Here is a 17,050-nt window from a genome sequence, read left to right as displayed (position 1 = left end):
TCCACCAGGTGTCGTGGAGACACCCACGTTCACGCCACTGGCACCAGCTAGACCTCGTCATCACCAGGCGTGCAGAACTGGCCAGTGTCCTCCTTACCCGCAGCTACCACAGTGCCGATTGTGACACGGACCATTCCCTCGTGGCCAGCAAGGTGCAAATATTACCCAAGAAGCTGCACCACGCCAAGAAGAAGGGTCACCCACGTATCAACACCTGCTGTGCAAGCAACCCAGAGAAAACACAGCAGTTCATCAGCAAATTGAAGGAAGCCCTCACCAAAGTGACACCTGATGACACCATTGATTCCAAGTGGTCCCATATCCGTGACTCTGTGTACAATTCAGCCATCACAGCTTACGGGAAGAGGGAGCGAAAGAATGTTGACTGGTATGAGGCAAACTGGGAGGAAATGGAGCCCGTGACTGAGGCAAAGAGGAAAGCCCTCCTGGCATACAAGGCTGCACCTAGCCCCAGAACACTACAAGCCCTCAGGATTGCAAGGAATAACGCGCAGAAGACCGCTCGCCGCTGTGCCAACACCTACTGGCTGAACCTTTGCAACAGTATACAGACAGCTGCTGACACCGGGGATACAAGAGGAATGTACGAGGGTATCAAAAAGGCGACAGGCCCCCCCAGCTACAAGACCGCCCCACTCAAGTCCAAGACGGGCGAAGTCATCACAGACCAGGGGAAACAACTGCAGCGATGGGTTGAGCACTATCTCGAGCTATATGCAACCCAAAACAATGTCACTGGAACTGCCCTGGACGCCATTCCAGACCTGCCTGTCATGGAGGAGCTAGACAAAAGAAAAGCCATCAATTGCCTTGCCTGTGGGAAGGCTCCTGGAAGCGACTGCATTCCGCCTGAAGTCCTCAAGAGCGGAAAACCAACACTGCTCCAGCCCCTACACACACTCCTCTGCCTTTGCTGGGAACAGGGATACATCCCACAGGACATGCGTGACGCCAACATCGTCACTTTGTACAAAAACAAAGGAGACCGTAGCGACTGCAACAACTATCGGGGCATCTCCCTCCTCAGCATCGTCGGAAAGGCCTTCGCCCGTGTTGCCTTGGCACGCTTGCAGATCCTAGCCTCCCGCGTCTACCCAGAATCCCAGTGTGGATTTCGAGCCGGCAGGTCAACTGTAGACATGATCTTCTCACTACATCAGCTGCAGGAGAAGTGTCGCGAGCAGCGGATGCCCCTCTACATTGCCTTCATAGACCTAACGAAGGCGTTTGACATGGTTAGTCGGAGTGGACTCTTCAGACTCCTGCAGAAGATCGGCTGCCCCCCACGTCTGCTTGCTGTCATTATGTCGTTCCACGAGAACATGCACAGCACAGTGTGCTTCAATGGCGCAACATCTGAAGCATTCCCAGTCGTTAGCGGAGTCAAACAAGGCTGTGTCCTTGCACCGACGCTCTTTGCCATCTTCTTCTCCATGCTTCTCCAGTACGCATTCAAGGACTGCAGCGAGGGAGTGTACATCCATACCAGGGCTGACGGCAAGCTGTTCAACATCGCCCGTCTCCGTGCTAAGACTAAAGTCACAGAGGTACTCATCCGTGAATTGCTCTTTGCCGACGATGCAGCCTTGACATCACACACGGAAGATGGACTTCAGCAGCTGGTATGCTGCCTCTCCCATGCATGTAAGGAATTTGGACTGACCATCAGTTTGAAGAAAACAAATGTCATGGCACAGGACACAGACTCCCCTCCCTCTGTCTCCATCGATGGGTACAATTTGGAAGTTGTCGAGAACTTCACATACCTCGGGTCTAACATCTCCAGCTCACTCTCCATTGATTCTGAGGTGGGCGGCAGGATTGCCAAGGCAGCAGCAGTGACGGCCAGACTTAACCAGAGGGTCTGGAACAACCCCAACCTCACAGAGAAGACCAAACTGCGTGTCTACCAAGCGTGCCTGCTCAGCTCACTTCTCTACAGCAGCGAAACATGGACCACCTATGCAAGACACGAGAGGAAACTCAACAGCTTCCACCTGAGATGTCTGCAGCGCATTCTGCACATCCAGTGGCAGGACAAAGTACCCAACACAGAGGTTCTAGAACGCGCCAACATGAACAGCATGTTCTCCATACTCAGCGAGAGGCGCCTTCACTGGCTCGGCCATGTCAAGAGAATGGACCCAGGTCGCATTCCCAAGGACCTGTTATATGGGGAGTTAGCAGAAGGTGCACGACCAACTGGACGACCACATCTGCGCTACAAAGATGTTTGCAAGAAGGATATGAAGACAGCAAACATCAATGTCAACGACTGGGAGAGCTGTGCAAACAACCGTTCCAGCTGGCGTCTAGCTGTCAGGCAGGGAGTTCAAAACGCAGAGGAAAAGAGAAGAATAAAGCAAGCTGAAAAGAGAGCTAAAAAGGAGGATAAGGAAAAGCATACTTTGGAGCTATGCCATCGTCTCTCGTAGACGGACAGATGCCAAGAAAGCTGGATTTCGACTAAATTTAGCATGCAGCTTTAGATCCTCAGAGACATGGATTCCCAATACTCCATATCTTAATTTAGATTAGCTATTATCCCTGAAGGCCCTAACTTTGTTTCTTGAAACAAGTTTTTCTGTTTAAGGTACTTTCAAACAAACTGTAGTGACTGGGATCCTTTTTTATGATGCATCCATTGCTAATATATTTAGTTGTTACTGCATAGCTGCCAACACTCACAATTTTGGCATGAATTTCACGACTTTTTCAGCGATTCATGAATTCATGCTGCATGCTAAAAAATGACGAATTCCCCAATTCTCAATTAATTTAAATCTTTAATAAAATAACTGATTTCCCGTTAAGTGCTTGTTGTGATATCAGCAGTTGCCAAAATGGTCCGGTACTGCCGGTACGATTGGTACAGTTGGCCTGGTAGCAAGCATTTTAGCGTATTTTAATTTATATGTGTAAGAGTAGTTTTGCAAATGCTTTTGAGAGAAACTGGGTCCTAAACAGAATTTTGCTTCACACATGCGCCACACACACTTATTTGAATTACCATTCGGCATCACATCTTGAAAATGTCTTCACCAACAAGGAAAAAGAAATGTATTGCGCAAAAAGTGAAGTTTAGTTTGGAATATACCAAGAATTGGCCATGCATTCACCCATCAAACACCGATATACATCATGCTTTTTGCATGCAGTGTGCCACAAATTTTAGCATCGGGCATGGTGGCAGAGACGATGTGAGGAAGCACATAGGTAACAAAAAGCATAGAGGTTGGGAAAATTAAGAACTCGCAGCAGATTTCAGCTCTGGAATATTTTAAGCCATCAATGAAAGACCTGCAAGCTACCAATGCTGAAGCATTGTTTGTGAGTTTTCTTGTTGAACACAATCTACCTTTATCAGCTGGAGACCATGCTAAACATTTGTTCTGACAAATATTCCCAGACTCGAAGATCGCTTCATGAATTCATGTCAGAATTCACTAATTTTTATCCCTATTTTCACTAATTGCGAGCCTGGATGGTTGGCGGTAATGCTATTATTATTGACTTTATTTTGTTGTTTAGATTATTGCTTCTTATTTCACTCCGTAATGCTATTATTATTGACTTTATTTTGTTGCTTAGATTATTGCTTCTTATTTCACTCCGTAATGCTATTATTATTGACTTTATTTTTTGTTGTTTAGATTATTGCTTCTTATTTCACTCAGATTAATTATATTTTAGACCATTTGTGAAAGAAATGTTTTATGTATAAAACATATTCTGTGATATTTTCTTCAGAACTCAAGGAGCAAACAGGGTGAGGAGAAGAATGAGAGTTTAGAAAAGGAGGTAAGTCATGACAACCAGAAGTTTTTATTTACAACTTTACACAGAAAAAAAAATGATAATGATAAAATTTGGTCATGGGAATATTTAACAATTTCAGGTGATTAATTGCTGATTTATCACATGATATGAAAGTGTGGTTCGTCTGTTCTTTTAAAATTAAATTTACATGTAATTTTTAGCTGTACTACTTACTCATAGACCAGAACAGCATGTTATATGTCATCAGGTTTGTTATTACTGTTCCTAAATCCATGAGACTTACACACTCTTTCATCATAACCTCTAGTTTCTCCTAAATGAAAATCATGTTGCCTTGGCATCCAGTTTGGCAACCATAATGGTATGTTGAAAATCTGACTGCTACTTACCTGAGCGGATGGTCATATCAGGATGGGGGTTTCACTAAAAGACTTCTTATGGTGTGTATTTTGTTCTGCATGAAAATGGTACCAGTCTGACATCCGATATGACCACCATGGCAGGCATCATATAAATCTTGTTCTTTCTAATTCTTCTAAACAGAAAGTCATTGACATGGGGTTTTCACCAGATGATTTCTTATGACGTCTGGAATGAAAACTGTCAAGATCTGACATCCAATATGGCTAATGTACAAACTATCTTGAAAATTGTATCACAATTCCTCCTTATTGAAAAATCGGATGGCCATGAGTTATTCACCAGAAGACTTCTTACAGTCTAATTGGTCCTCAAAAGGTATGGCCACCGTGGTCGTTAGCTCGAAAATGTTCTTCAATTCCTCAATGAATGATCATAGCAATATGGGGTTTTCACCAGATAACTTCTTATGATATTTATATGGCCAAAATGAAAATGATGCTGATATTACATTCATTTTGGGCACTCTGAGAGCCATCTTGAACAAAAATTGGTTTGCTTCTTCTGAAAGGATGATCGTATTGACATAGGATTTTCACTAAATGACTTCTTATGAAATTTAGGTGGTACTAAATGGAAATAATCCAATCTTGTTAATGATTATTAATATCAGAGATGGTTTCATCACCCAGCAGTTACAAAGAAGAAATGGTTTTATCACAAATTCCTGGAAGTTCTTTTTTGGCCAGTAGATTATCAGTCCCTTCAAGAGACTCTTGTACGTTTCATCCAAGAGAGAGAGATGTGGACATGTATGTTGAATTCGTTTCGTTTAGAATTTGAGTTGTTTCAAATTGCATAAATAGAAGGCAGGGAAACAATTTTCTGACCTTAAACATTAGGATTGTTTGAGGTATCAGGGGAGCCATGTAGCAGGATCAAGTGCTTTGTAGTGTCCTTGGGAAAAGTACCTAGCTCCCATTTCCACAGCATGATATAGCCAATCATTAGTCCAAAATGCCTTTTAAAAACCACGTACAACATGCACCCCCAACTTATGCAATAGCTTCATTCACGTGAGTGGTCCTGTAACTTGCAATTGCTTAGTTCGATATTTTTGTTTTCACTATCTTGAATTTGCATTGAAAAATTTGTAATTCAGTTTACTTACATTTAGAAATCCTAAAAAAAAAATTTTGTTGCTTTAAAAATTCATATGAAATTGTGTTCACATGAAATTTGCTTGAGTTGAAATCATTGGAGTTGTTGGATGCCTGTGTCTATTTTTGATAAAATTAATTATTGTGTTTTCAAGTCTTCACAGGTTATTGACATGGTTTTATTTATGGTTAAACCTTCAGAAATTGTTTTTCTTTTATTTTGTTTAAGGTGGTGTAGTTTAGAAGATATGGTAAAAATTGAATATTTATAATATAAAGGTTTTATAATGTCATTGTGTGATTATACAGTTAAATATATGTTTCTCCTTTTTTTTTTTTATTTATTTCTCTATCCTACTTTCAGCATGAATTAGCCATGGCTGTATACACAAGATTGAAATTTTACAAACAATTCTTCATGATGCTGTTGGCTTTTGGGAAAGATAAGGTAAATGATTTGCTCAGCTGATAATTAAAAATTCTTTTCCTTTATTGACTGGTTCCATAAATTTTGCCTCCCTATGTCTTTGCAAGTTTTGGTGAGAGATCCAGTCAGTTAATGTTAAAGAAACTAGTCTATCAATGGTGGCACTGAAGAATGGCATCCAGTAACAGTATACTCATGTCAGCAGTAAATATTTTGTTTATTAATAATTAAATATCAAATTGTTGTCTATCATGATTATTATTAAGATTATTTTAGCTAGGTGATTATCATGGCTGATGGACTTAAATATTGTCACTAATTTTATTTCTGATCAAAAAAGATTTTATGTACTGGAAAAATGGCAATAGTCACTACTTCAATTCCTGATTAGATTTTATATAACTTAAGCTTACCCAGGGCAAACAGATTGGAAAAATGAGCATGCCCCAAACATAATATTCCAGCATGAGTAGAATAAGATAAAATAAGGGGAATTTTAAGGAAATTGCATTGTATTTATTTAAACTTTTGTCTTCTTTTTAAGTTTGTGAACACTTATTTTATCTATATACTTTACAATTATCATCTTGTCACTCTGAAATTGATAACATGCCTCAGATATTTGATGAGTCAGTATTTTGAGAACACTTATTTTTATCCACTTAAATGTAAACCAAGCAATACGTTTTTATTGGTCTTCTGTAAATATCACGTAATCAACAAATCATTAAGACCGCTCTGGTGGCTTAGTAGTTAGAACGTCTGTCTTGGCTGCGGGAGTTCGTGGGTTCGATCCCTGGCTGAATTATACCAAAGACTTACAAAAATAGTGCTAATAGCTGCCTCGCTTGGCATTCAGCATTAACACATTAACCCCTGGAGGTTTTTGTCGTTTTCATCTGAAATTCGAGTAGGAAACACATTTTGAAAGCTTTTTCTAAATACATCCAAAAACACCAACTTCCAGGTGATCTTCAAATAAAATAGTGCCTAATTGTGTTAGAATCATCGTTTTTCATTGGCTATTTGGCTCGTGCATGAACAGAGGGGTAAAAACTTGAGTTCTTTTTTTTTTTTGTTTCTTTCTTTGTTTTTTTGCTTAATTAACCGATTATTTTTGTATAGAGACCACTCATTATTCCAAACGCTCATCTTATCCTACTTTTTGCAACGGTTCATCTGTCTGTTTACAGTTCATCCAGTTTGCGTTAGATCTGAGACCAAAAAGTCTAAAATCCGGACACAAAATCGGATTCTGACCATGGGTGAAATTTTGGGTAGAAAAAAATCAGGTCCAAAAAATGAGGTTTTTTTCCCTCTGTATTTTGTAGTGCAACTAGAAATTCCAGATTATTTGGTATCATTGTAGAGCTACATCTGTCTACCTTTCTTTAATACCACCCATTTTAGTGTATCATACATGACCTTGACGCTACAGAGTTCGGCAGTTGGCTACTACCTCCTGCCACTTAAACTCGTCACCAGGGGTTAATGTGTGAAGAGGTTAGTGACTGGTCGGCCTGGTGTCAGGATAATGTGACTGGGTGGGACATCATGCTGCATATCTGTGGCATCAGTGCTAGACATTACTATAAACTGCCACACTGCAGACATCCTAGTGATATGACTGAAAATTGGTAAAGCTGTTAAAAGTCCAAATCACACACACACACACAAATCATTAACACCTTGTACATTTTTGGTACATCAATTACACTTTGAACAAAATAATTCCTCCTGGTGGTTAAACATTTCCAAACACACTTGTTAAAGAAAGTTTTAACAAGGCAAATTTTGGACAAGTAAGAAAGCAAATTCTGGATACATACAGATATTACTAGTAAAATGATAAGTTTAAAGAAATATTTTTTCCTTACATGTAAAGACATACTTGTTGTTAATATTCACATGATCATATCTATGCCTGAAATGTGAGACTGACTTTAACATTATCTGCATAATGAAAATGATGTACAATATTTAAAATATATATTGGATCAAAATTGCAGGGTATAAAACTTGCAGAACATTAAGCATTAAAAATGGAACATGACCTCTCTCTCTCTCGATTTTTTTTTTACTTGTCCATGGGAAAGTACCTTGGACACTTGAACTTGCTTGAGCCTAATTTGAACTTGACCAAATAGATTTGTAAGTCCCTGATGTCTACCCAAAATCATGTCGCCATCATCATTAGTGAGAAATGTAAAAGCATTTTTATGAGACTTCTTTGAATGTCTTTTTTGTTCAGTTTATATTACTGAATGATAATGAAACATAATTTTCGGAATGTCCTCAGACAGAAAAATGCATTTTGCTTGTAAAAGAGTTCATCAAGTAATCTTTCAAGGAACTCCATCTTTTAAAAAAATATAGAATCACCTGAACAATGACACTGATCATGCGACACAGGTGAAAATAAAGTTCGAAAGAACGATGGCTCAGGTTAATTAATGAATCAGCATGAATATCATCTTTCACCTTTTCAGTGTGAAGGTATAGAACAAGCTCAGAAACTGATAGTTCACCTACAGGAGTTAACCCCTTCAATAACTGCCTCAATTTCTTTGGGGATTCAGCCAGAGCAAAAGGAACCGACCAAGAATGGTAAGTATTTTAAACATATGAGGTATGAAAGTTCTTTTGATCATGATAAGTTGTTCACTTGTTGACATCCTGCCACAGTATCATCCTCATCCTTAGATTTGACCTTTGGAAATTCATATAATTTTCTTCATTTCACTTGGGAAGATGCTGATGATCTCTGTGGAAGTGGCTACTTTCTGTATACTTAAGAAGTAGTGCAGCCAACCTCTGTGTGTGGGTCAGATATGGAAACTGAATAAGGAAGATATGGGATAAATGATTCAGTCCCTCTCTAAGTCAAATTTGACAGGTGCTTACTCCGAAAATATATTTAATGTGTTTCTTTAGTAACATGATCCAGGAAGATACTAGGGATACAATACTGATTCTGAAATATGTCGGCAAACTATGATTTGAATTGGCGTGCAAGTATTCCATTAGGGAATGAAAAAAGAGATTTTAATGACAATCAAACAGTGTAAAATTTAAATAAGTATCAAACAGTGTAAAATTTAAATAAGTACCGTATATGTTATTATTAGAGAGAGCACAATGAAAACATGGAGATGCTATCATTCTAGGTTTAACTCACACTGTTATATCAGTTTTGAAGATGATATAGTAACTCATTGGCCAAAATAAATCAGTAACTCACTGACCCCAAAAAATTAGCTGTATCAAGCATTATAAGAAAAATGATAAATTGGTCACAGCCTGACCAGAAATTTCAGTGTCTAACATATTTTCAGACAATTCATTAGCGAAGACTATTCTGAAAACTTATGCCATCTTAAAAACCCTGAATGAAATGGTTCCTTTAAACTGTAACTGTGCCAGTGCTGTAAATAACATTAAACATTTCACACTAACAAGACTCAGGGTCTGGAGGGGTCTGTGAAATGCCTTGAAAAGCCATGAAAAACATATTGTTCCCTCAAAATCCTTGAAAATTCATAATATTGTCTGGGTAAATTGAAAAGCCTTGATTTTCTTGAAACCAAAAGTAATTAATAAATGGTTTTCATTTTAAAGAATTAAATAAAAAGAAAAGGGGGGAAAAAAAAAAAAAAAAAACACCACAATCTCTTGCTAAGTTTGCCAGAACAGAAACTTTTTCACAACTGGCCACTGCGCAGTCATACATTTTGAACTTCCGATTATACAAAGCCCGGATGTAGCAGTGGTTTAAATTTGAATAATTCACTTCGACATGGCTGGCTGCTGATTCCAACTTTCAACAAGAATATAAAATTTGGATTATGAGATATTTCTAATAGAGCTTTGCAAAATGAAAATTATGCCAAAAGGATGTTGATTTGCATCCAATGGGGGATAGTGCTCCATGGTCACATGCAGCTGGAAAAAAAAAAAACCAAGCTCTTGTAATGGCGATTAATACAGGCAAAATAAGATTTGGATTTGGATTTTTAACGTAAACATAGCTTTAACAATTTTTTAGTCATATCGCTACAATGTCTGCAGTGTGACAGTTTATAGTGATGTCTAGCACTGAGGCATCATGATGCAGACATGTAGCATGATGTCCCACCAATCACATTATCCTGACACCAGCAGGCAAAATAAGAAGCCTTCAGCATGAAATCATTTTTGATTAGTTCAATCCGGTTCTATTTTATTTTGGGATTGAGTGGAAATAGGATAGATAATAATAATTGCAATGAACACAATAAATCTAAAAATATAGAATACAGCTAAGCTGAGAGAAATTTCAATATATCTAATATGAAATAGTATCAAATATTCATAAGCTGTATTCAAATAAGCGATACTATAAAAAAAATACCTTTTTTTGGTTATGGGGATGAGTGAAGAAGAAAGGAAGATACTGAAAAACACATTGAGACAATGACAGTTGCTGCTGATGACTATGCATTGAAAGCAATGATCCATAGGAAAATTTTCTTTATCACATCAAAATAATTTGAGGAAAATTGAAAAGGACAAAATCTCTGAACTCGGAGGCCTTGAAAAACAGCTTAATGATAAGCTACAAGTACTGAAAAATTCACTGTAAAATATTTTGGACTTTGTAAACAGTGTAGTATAGACAGTAAAATGAACTTTTTTCAGTAACTAAATTATTCTAATGCCCAGATGTAGGCTGTTTAATATTAATGGGAAAGATATCAATGATCACACTATTGACTTCATGTTTTATTTTTGTTTTTTTTAAAAATGAATTTGCAAGAAATATTCCTCATATGGAGTGATAGTAAGTATTAACTTGTGTTTACATAATTTAATTTATGCAACCTTTAAAATTAATATTGCACCTTGAAAAACATAATTTTGAAAAAAATCCTTGAAAATTTTAGAAGAAATATGCTACTAAACCTAAAGATTACAAGGCTCTTTTGACCGACACCATGCTGACACTTGATCAAGACCTGGTGATATCCATGAACAACTTGCATGATATCTCTTCCATCCCAGATACAACAGCTTGGGCAATGGATGTCCTATCATTGGATTGGACCAACATGAACTCACAACCAACCCCGCAACACCTCTGATTCCAAAGTGATACAGAAAGCAAGGGAATCAGCCTGTAGCCTCATCCTCATCACACCACTCCATCGGGAGAAGTTGTGGATTACTACCTCATCAGTCTTGCTTTGGAAACCCGGCAGAATTAGGGTTTTCCTTCATCTACTCATATAACCATGATGGCAGTTGTTTCATCATTGTCTGGAGCCCCAACCTGCATGTCTGGGTCATCTCAAACAGGCCCTTAGAACTAAACATTCTCACAACCAGTTGTGGAGAGAATCGCTCAGGTGAAACAGCTCTGATTCCAAAGTGAAACAGAAAGCAAGGGAATTGGCCTGTAGCCTCATTCTCATCACACCACTCCATCGGGAGGAGTTGTGGATTACTACCTCGTCAGTCTTGCTTTGGAAACCCCGCAGAATTAGTGTTTTTCTTCATCTACTCATGGCAGTTGTTTCATCATTGTCCGGAGCCCCAACCTGCATGTCTGGATCATCTCAAACAGGCCCTCAGAACTAAATATTCTCACAACCAGTTGTGGATAGAATCGCTCAGGTGCGACAGCCCTCCACTACAAAAGCTTATGAAGTCAATGGCATTTTCACCCAATGGTGTGCAGTTAAACATATTTTATCTCTCCAGGCATCGATACTGCTTATAGCGAACTTCCTCCTCTGGCTCTTTGAAGAACAAGTTAATGCCAAGTACAGTCCAATGTTATTGCTCCACAATTGCCAACACCATTGTCATCATTGGAGAGAGGATATTGGACAGTCCAGGACTTATCTGACCTTCTCACCAACTTTGTGTATACATGACCAGAAATATTAACCCTAGGCCCGAAGTTTTGGGTATTAACTGGGCTGGATAGTACATCTTCTGAACCATTATCAGTGGCATCTTTGGCGCTCCGTTTCATACAAGACCTGCTTTCTCATAGCATTAGCAACTGCAGGCAGAATTCTCGAAATACATGCCTGATCAGCAGACCTGATTTACATGCAAGTTCCAACAAGACTGGTCAGCCTTTTTCGTGACAGCATCCTCTGTCATTGCCAAAAACCATCTCTCTTCCATGGGTAGCTAAACTTTTGTCACAAACCCTCTGTATCATCTATACTCATCAACCAAAGACAACCTACAAGACCCAGTCCAGGCTTTCAGGTGATTCTTAAATGTGAAAAGAGTCGTATCGAGGGAGATCATGTCTTTTTCTACTTTGTATAAAAGGATAGGAGTATCGATTGGAACAGAATATCACATATTGGAGTAAGGGGGTATTCACTCAGCTTAAAGGGAAATAACCCCAGCTCAATGAACTTTTACATACTTTGACTGAAGAGGTTCAAGCAGTTGTTGCCAACCTGCATCAGACTGGAACTGTTCACTAATCAACATCAGTCAGGCTGTGGGATGGAAATCAGAGTCCACATTCTCTGGCTTTTATTTCTGAGATCTGTCATCCCAGAAAGGCCAGTTTGATCTGGTAGGACCTATATCCACAGCTCAACAGGTCTCCCTTCCAGATCGATCAACTGCTTTCTAAGATGTGGTTTCGCAACTTCCACTGATTTTGCAGGGGAAAATGTTTTCCTTTTTGAAGGTGTGTCCTGATAGATGGAGTCTCCTCCAGTCAGGTTAACTAGAAGCTGTCTCAGTACCTTGGAGGACCAGAGATGGTTTCTCCAGGGTAATTGGATGTACCACCCACCACCTCTTACCTATTCTCCTAAGGTATAATGATTGGGTAACATATTCAAAGAAGAAACCAATTTTCCCTATTAAATAATAGGTCGGCAGGCAAATTTTATCTCCCTTTACCTAAAAGGAGTGTCTCGGAGGGCTGGATTTGGGAAGTACTGGTAGTTAATGTAAAGTATTATGATTGGGTAAGTATTTTCAAAGAAACATATTTTACTAAGAAAAATTGGTTTCTCTTATCACTGCTGTGGGGTAAACCACATTTTCAAAACTTCTTTTTACCATAAACTAACTGGTTTTCTACATAGTAATTACCTCAGAGACAAAAATGTAAAACTGCCCAGGATTTAATGAGTCATGGTAAGCACAGATTGGGAGCAAACTGGATGGTCTTACTCTCCTACGAAATTCTTGAAAAAAGAAGTCTCTTATAAAAATTTATTCAGATTTCCAAAACCGGAGTGATATTTCTTGTTTCTACAAGGAACTGTAGACTTCAACACTACAGGTTACAGCATAAGTCATTGTCTTCCATCTTGAATTCTTTGGGGGGACTTGAACTTTAAATCTATTGAGCATTTTATTATTAGGAATTATATATAAAAATTTGTCGATTATTCTTGGATTATTTTGGGATTTGATTCTTAAAACCATAAGTTCATATTTTTTCATTTTTACAGTATGTTTCCAGGGAAATAAATAAATTATTTGTCATATTTTTCAAAGTTTGTTGTTTTCACTCTTTCTTGTTTATTCAAGCCTAAACACGTAACATAAGAACAATGTTGCTTTTTATTATCTCAAAGTTGTGGGTGGGTTGACTTGCTAGTCAACAGTCCTATAAGTACATATATATGGTATTTGGGCCAGAGTTTACTGCATCTATTGTTGTAGCTAAGAAAATCATTCCTATTTTCTCCAATTTTTCCTGGAGAGCTGCTAAACAGTAAAGAATGTTACTTGTATGAAAAAGAAAACAGGATTAAATTCTGATAAGGAGATAAGATGTTTATTAAGTGAAGCATAAGACCCGGGTCCACAACCTGCGGCATGCATGCCACAAGATGGCACGTCAAGAGGTTTTGTATTGTGTGGCATGCGAAGGACGGCCAGAAATCTCGATTTTTACAATGTTACTCTCTTACTGGTGGCACACACTAATTCATTTTGTAATTAATCCAAAAAAAGTGGCATGCTATGTAAAATAGGTTGACAACCCCTGGCATAAGATGACAGTGCAGACATGTGATCCAGAAAGGTCACTTGTACTAACATTTGCAGTTATTTTATTCAAATTAACTATTTTAGGAAATATAATGTAACCTATACCAAGTTTTATATTGTTGTGATCAGTTTAATGCCTAACATATGATAGTATTGTTGCATCAGAACGCAACTAATGCACTAGATTTCATCAGAAATGTAGAAAAATGAAGTAAATAAGGAAGTTAATTAGTAGTATAGTACACAAAGCATTTCTCGTTAGCAGCAATGGGTAATGTTCACACATGCAGACCCATGAGTTATTTTAATATAGGTATATATTTTCATTCGTTGTGATCAGTTTTGGGCTTTGTGGATTCTGCTTCCATTGAAATGTGCTATATTTTATAGATTGGCAACAAAAGTCACATGGATTGTACATTTAGGTTTGAAAGAGGTACACTATAGCTGCTGCTGATTGAATAGTACATTTACTCATAACACTAATGCCTGCTAAATTTTAGATCTCTGCTACATTTTCTTTGAATCATCCTTGCAGATTATCCAACAATTTCCGGGTTTGAGCCTTTGATAAATCAAAGATTGCTGCCACCAACTTTTCCTCGATACACGGTGATTCGAAGCCGAAGTGATGCTGTCCTTTACATGGAGACGCTGTTAGAGAAACTACACGTTGCCACTACAATAGTGGGCATCAATTCTTTCCAGACAATCATGGTAAGAAATAATTTTGTTATAATGTACCTGAGCAAAATGGAAGTGCATCAGTCATTCTGACATGACAGAATGCATCATGCATGTTGTTGAATATATCAGAACAATGGTATCCTTTATCCATTCATTTGTCTTACCAAAACAATGGACTTAAAATAACTCTGCCATATAAATAGCTTGTAAATTATTTCTTGATGTCATGGTAACCAACTAGTAGGGAATGTTTGATTAGCACATCCTAAATATAGAAAAAGGTATGCCCATAAAGTGGAATCACATATTCTAGTTTTGTGGAGTTATCTTAAGCTATGTTTTATCTTAAAAGGGAAAATGTTCAATGGAAAAACGTGGGACAGATGTAAAGGGAGGTAACCGAATTTCCTGCCATATCTAATAGGCAGTGTAGATGTGGCCCAAAAATGCTGAGTTCCACTTATTTTAAAGAATGGGAAGATATAAAGATTTTGTCTTATTAAGCATGAGATTGGAAACTAGTTATTTACAATGCACTGTGAACTCAAGAAATGTGACCATCACAGTTATTGGGATTATATATTTTGTTGGAAATCTACATTTAGCTGAGATTATCGACAAGGACTGAAGCTTTTGGGGTCCAACTAACATCACGGTCATGTGGACTACCTATGTCTAGTCCAACTAACATCATGGTCAGGGCATGTGGACTTCTTATGTCTAGTCCAACTAACATCACAGTCAGGGCATGTGGACTACTTATGTCTAGTCCAACTAACATCACAGTCAGGGCATGTGGACTACTTATGTTTAGTGCAACTTTCCATTTCTGACATGTAAAGGTTTGGGAGGTGAGGGGGAACAAACAGCTGTTTTTCCTCAGTTAAAATTATGAAATTTTCTGTATTTTGTTGTCTTTCCACAGGAGATCTTCAAAGAATTCAGCAAGTCATCTCCATGTGTTCTTTCAAGGTCCATTCTGCAGGTATAGAAATACATTAGAACTGGAGAATCTTATCTTTTTGGAAGATATTGAATTAGAGAGAAATTTCATGCATGCAAAAAATGCTAGTAGGATCATATTTCAGATAAATTAAATATTCTGATCACTATAGCTTTTATAATTGAAACTGTACTTATAAAAGCACAGAGCTTTTAAGTGATGTGCTTTTCATGATAGTGTTTAATGAATATTTGACAGAAATATCAGTTCAGGGTATCAATGTTACAGGCTGTTACATGTGAATCTCAAGAGTCTATATTTAATATTTAAGGTATCAATGTTACAGGCTGTTACATGTAAATCTCAAGAGTCTGTATTTAATATTCAAGGTATCAATGTTACAGGCTGTTACATGTGAATCTCAAGAGTCTATATTTAATATTCAAGGTGTCAATGTTACAGGCTGTTACATGTGAATCTCAAGAGTCTATATTTAATATTCAAGGTATCAATGTTACAGGCTGTTACATGTGAATCTCAAGAGTCTATATTTAATATTCAAGGTATCAATGTTACAGGCTGTTACATGTGAATCTCAAGAGTCTATTTAATATTCAAGGTATCAATGTTACAGGCTGTTTTTACATGTGAATCTCAAGAGTCTATATTTAATATTCAAAGTATCAATGTTACAGGCTGTTTTTACATGTGACTCTCAAGAGTCTATATTTAATATTCAAGGTATCAATGTTACAGGCTGTGAATCTCAAGAGTCTGATGTTGTGATGAATTGTAGTCTCATTCAAGCAGACTCCGACAACTCCAATAAATCTATACATAGTGAGAGTCTGTATGATTGATTGTTACCATTAGGTGTCCCTCATTCTGTTTTACTATGGCTATAGACATTAAGAACTTGTGGAATGTCCTGTTGTCTCTTAAACATCCATCCAGTTGTTAGCTCAAGTTTTTAATTGCTACTTCTCTGAAAGAAATTAGAAGATTGCCATGAATCTTGACACATATTCATCCCAGGGTGTATTTGGTCCTAATGAAAAGGACATCTTGTATGGCACCACATGGGGTATCTTGTTATAGCTACTCCTCCTGAATGGATGATCTTATCAACATGGGATTTCATTACAAGACTTATTATGATCTCTAATTGGTTTAAGTGAAAATGGTGCTATTACAACAGATATGGCTGTCAAATGGCTAGCTTGGAAAAGTTGTTATTGCTGCTTCTTTTGAATGGATAGTCATATCGATATAAGGTTTTCACCAAAAAACTTCTTATGATATCTAGTTGGTCCTAAATGAATATGGTCTAAAGCAATCTTGAAATCTGTTGCTTGAGGATATCAGAGGTGTAGGTTCAGACATGCCAACACCCAAGAGAGGTATAAGTGTAATTTATTACTAATATCAGTGGCAAAAGAGCATAATCTGAACATACAAGGAGCAATCTATATATTACATGCCATACTTACAGAAAACTATATGAAAAACATACATATTTATTTTATTTAGCGTACACTAATTTTTGCTACTTATTTGTCACAAATCGGCTATATCCATGTGGATTGGTAGTTAATACGACCGCTCTGGTTGCCTAGTGGTTAGAGTGTCTGCCCTGGATGCGGGAGGTCA

General features: G+C 37.8%; 1 protein-coding gene across 1 annotated transcript in view; it reads left to right on the top strand.

Moving 5' to 3' along the window:
- LOC149771293 (N-alpha-acetyltransferase 35, NatC auxiliary subunit-like) overlaps positions 1-17,050 on the top strand; it is a 96,558-nt gene that overhangs the window by 33,062 nt on the left and 46,446 nt on the right. Inside the window, exons 7-11 of the mRNA XM_089948662.1 lie at positions 3,772-3,822; positions 5,686-5,769; positions 8,238-8,355; positions 14,309-14,487; positions 15,383-15,442. Coding sequence (XP_089804788.1) covers positions 3,772-3,822; positions 5,686-5,769; positions 8,238-8,355; positions 14,309-14,487; positions 15,383-15,442 — 492 coding nt within the window. The remainder of the gene's footprint in view (positions 1-3,771; positions 3,823-5,685; positions 5,770-8,237; positions 8,356-14,308; positions 14,488-15,382; positions 15,443-17,050) is intronic.

The sequence above is a fragment of the Sinohyriopsis cumingii genome, unplaced genomic scaffold, assembly GCF_028554795.1.
Source record: "Sinohyriopsis cumingii isolate HCF-2022 unplaced genomic scaffold, ASM2855479v2 utg001993l, whole genome shotgun sequence".
Classification (NCBI taxonomy): domain Eukaryota; kingdom Metazoa; phylum Mollusca; class Bivalvia; order Unionida; family Unionidae; genus Sinohyriopsis; species Sinohyriopsis cumingii.
The sequence above is the reverse complement of the archived record's forward strand: the minus strand, read 5'-3'. Positions and strand labels throughout refer to the sequence as shown.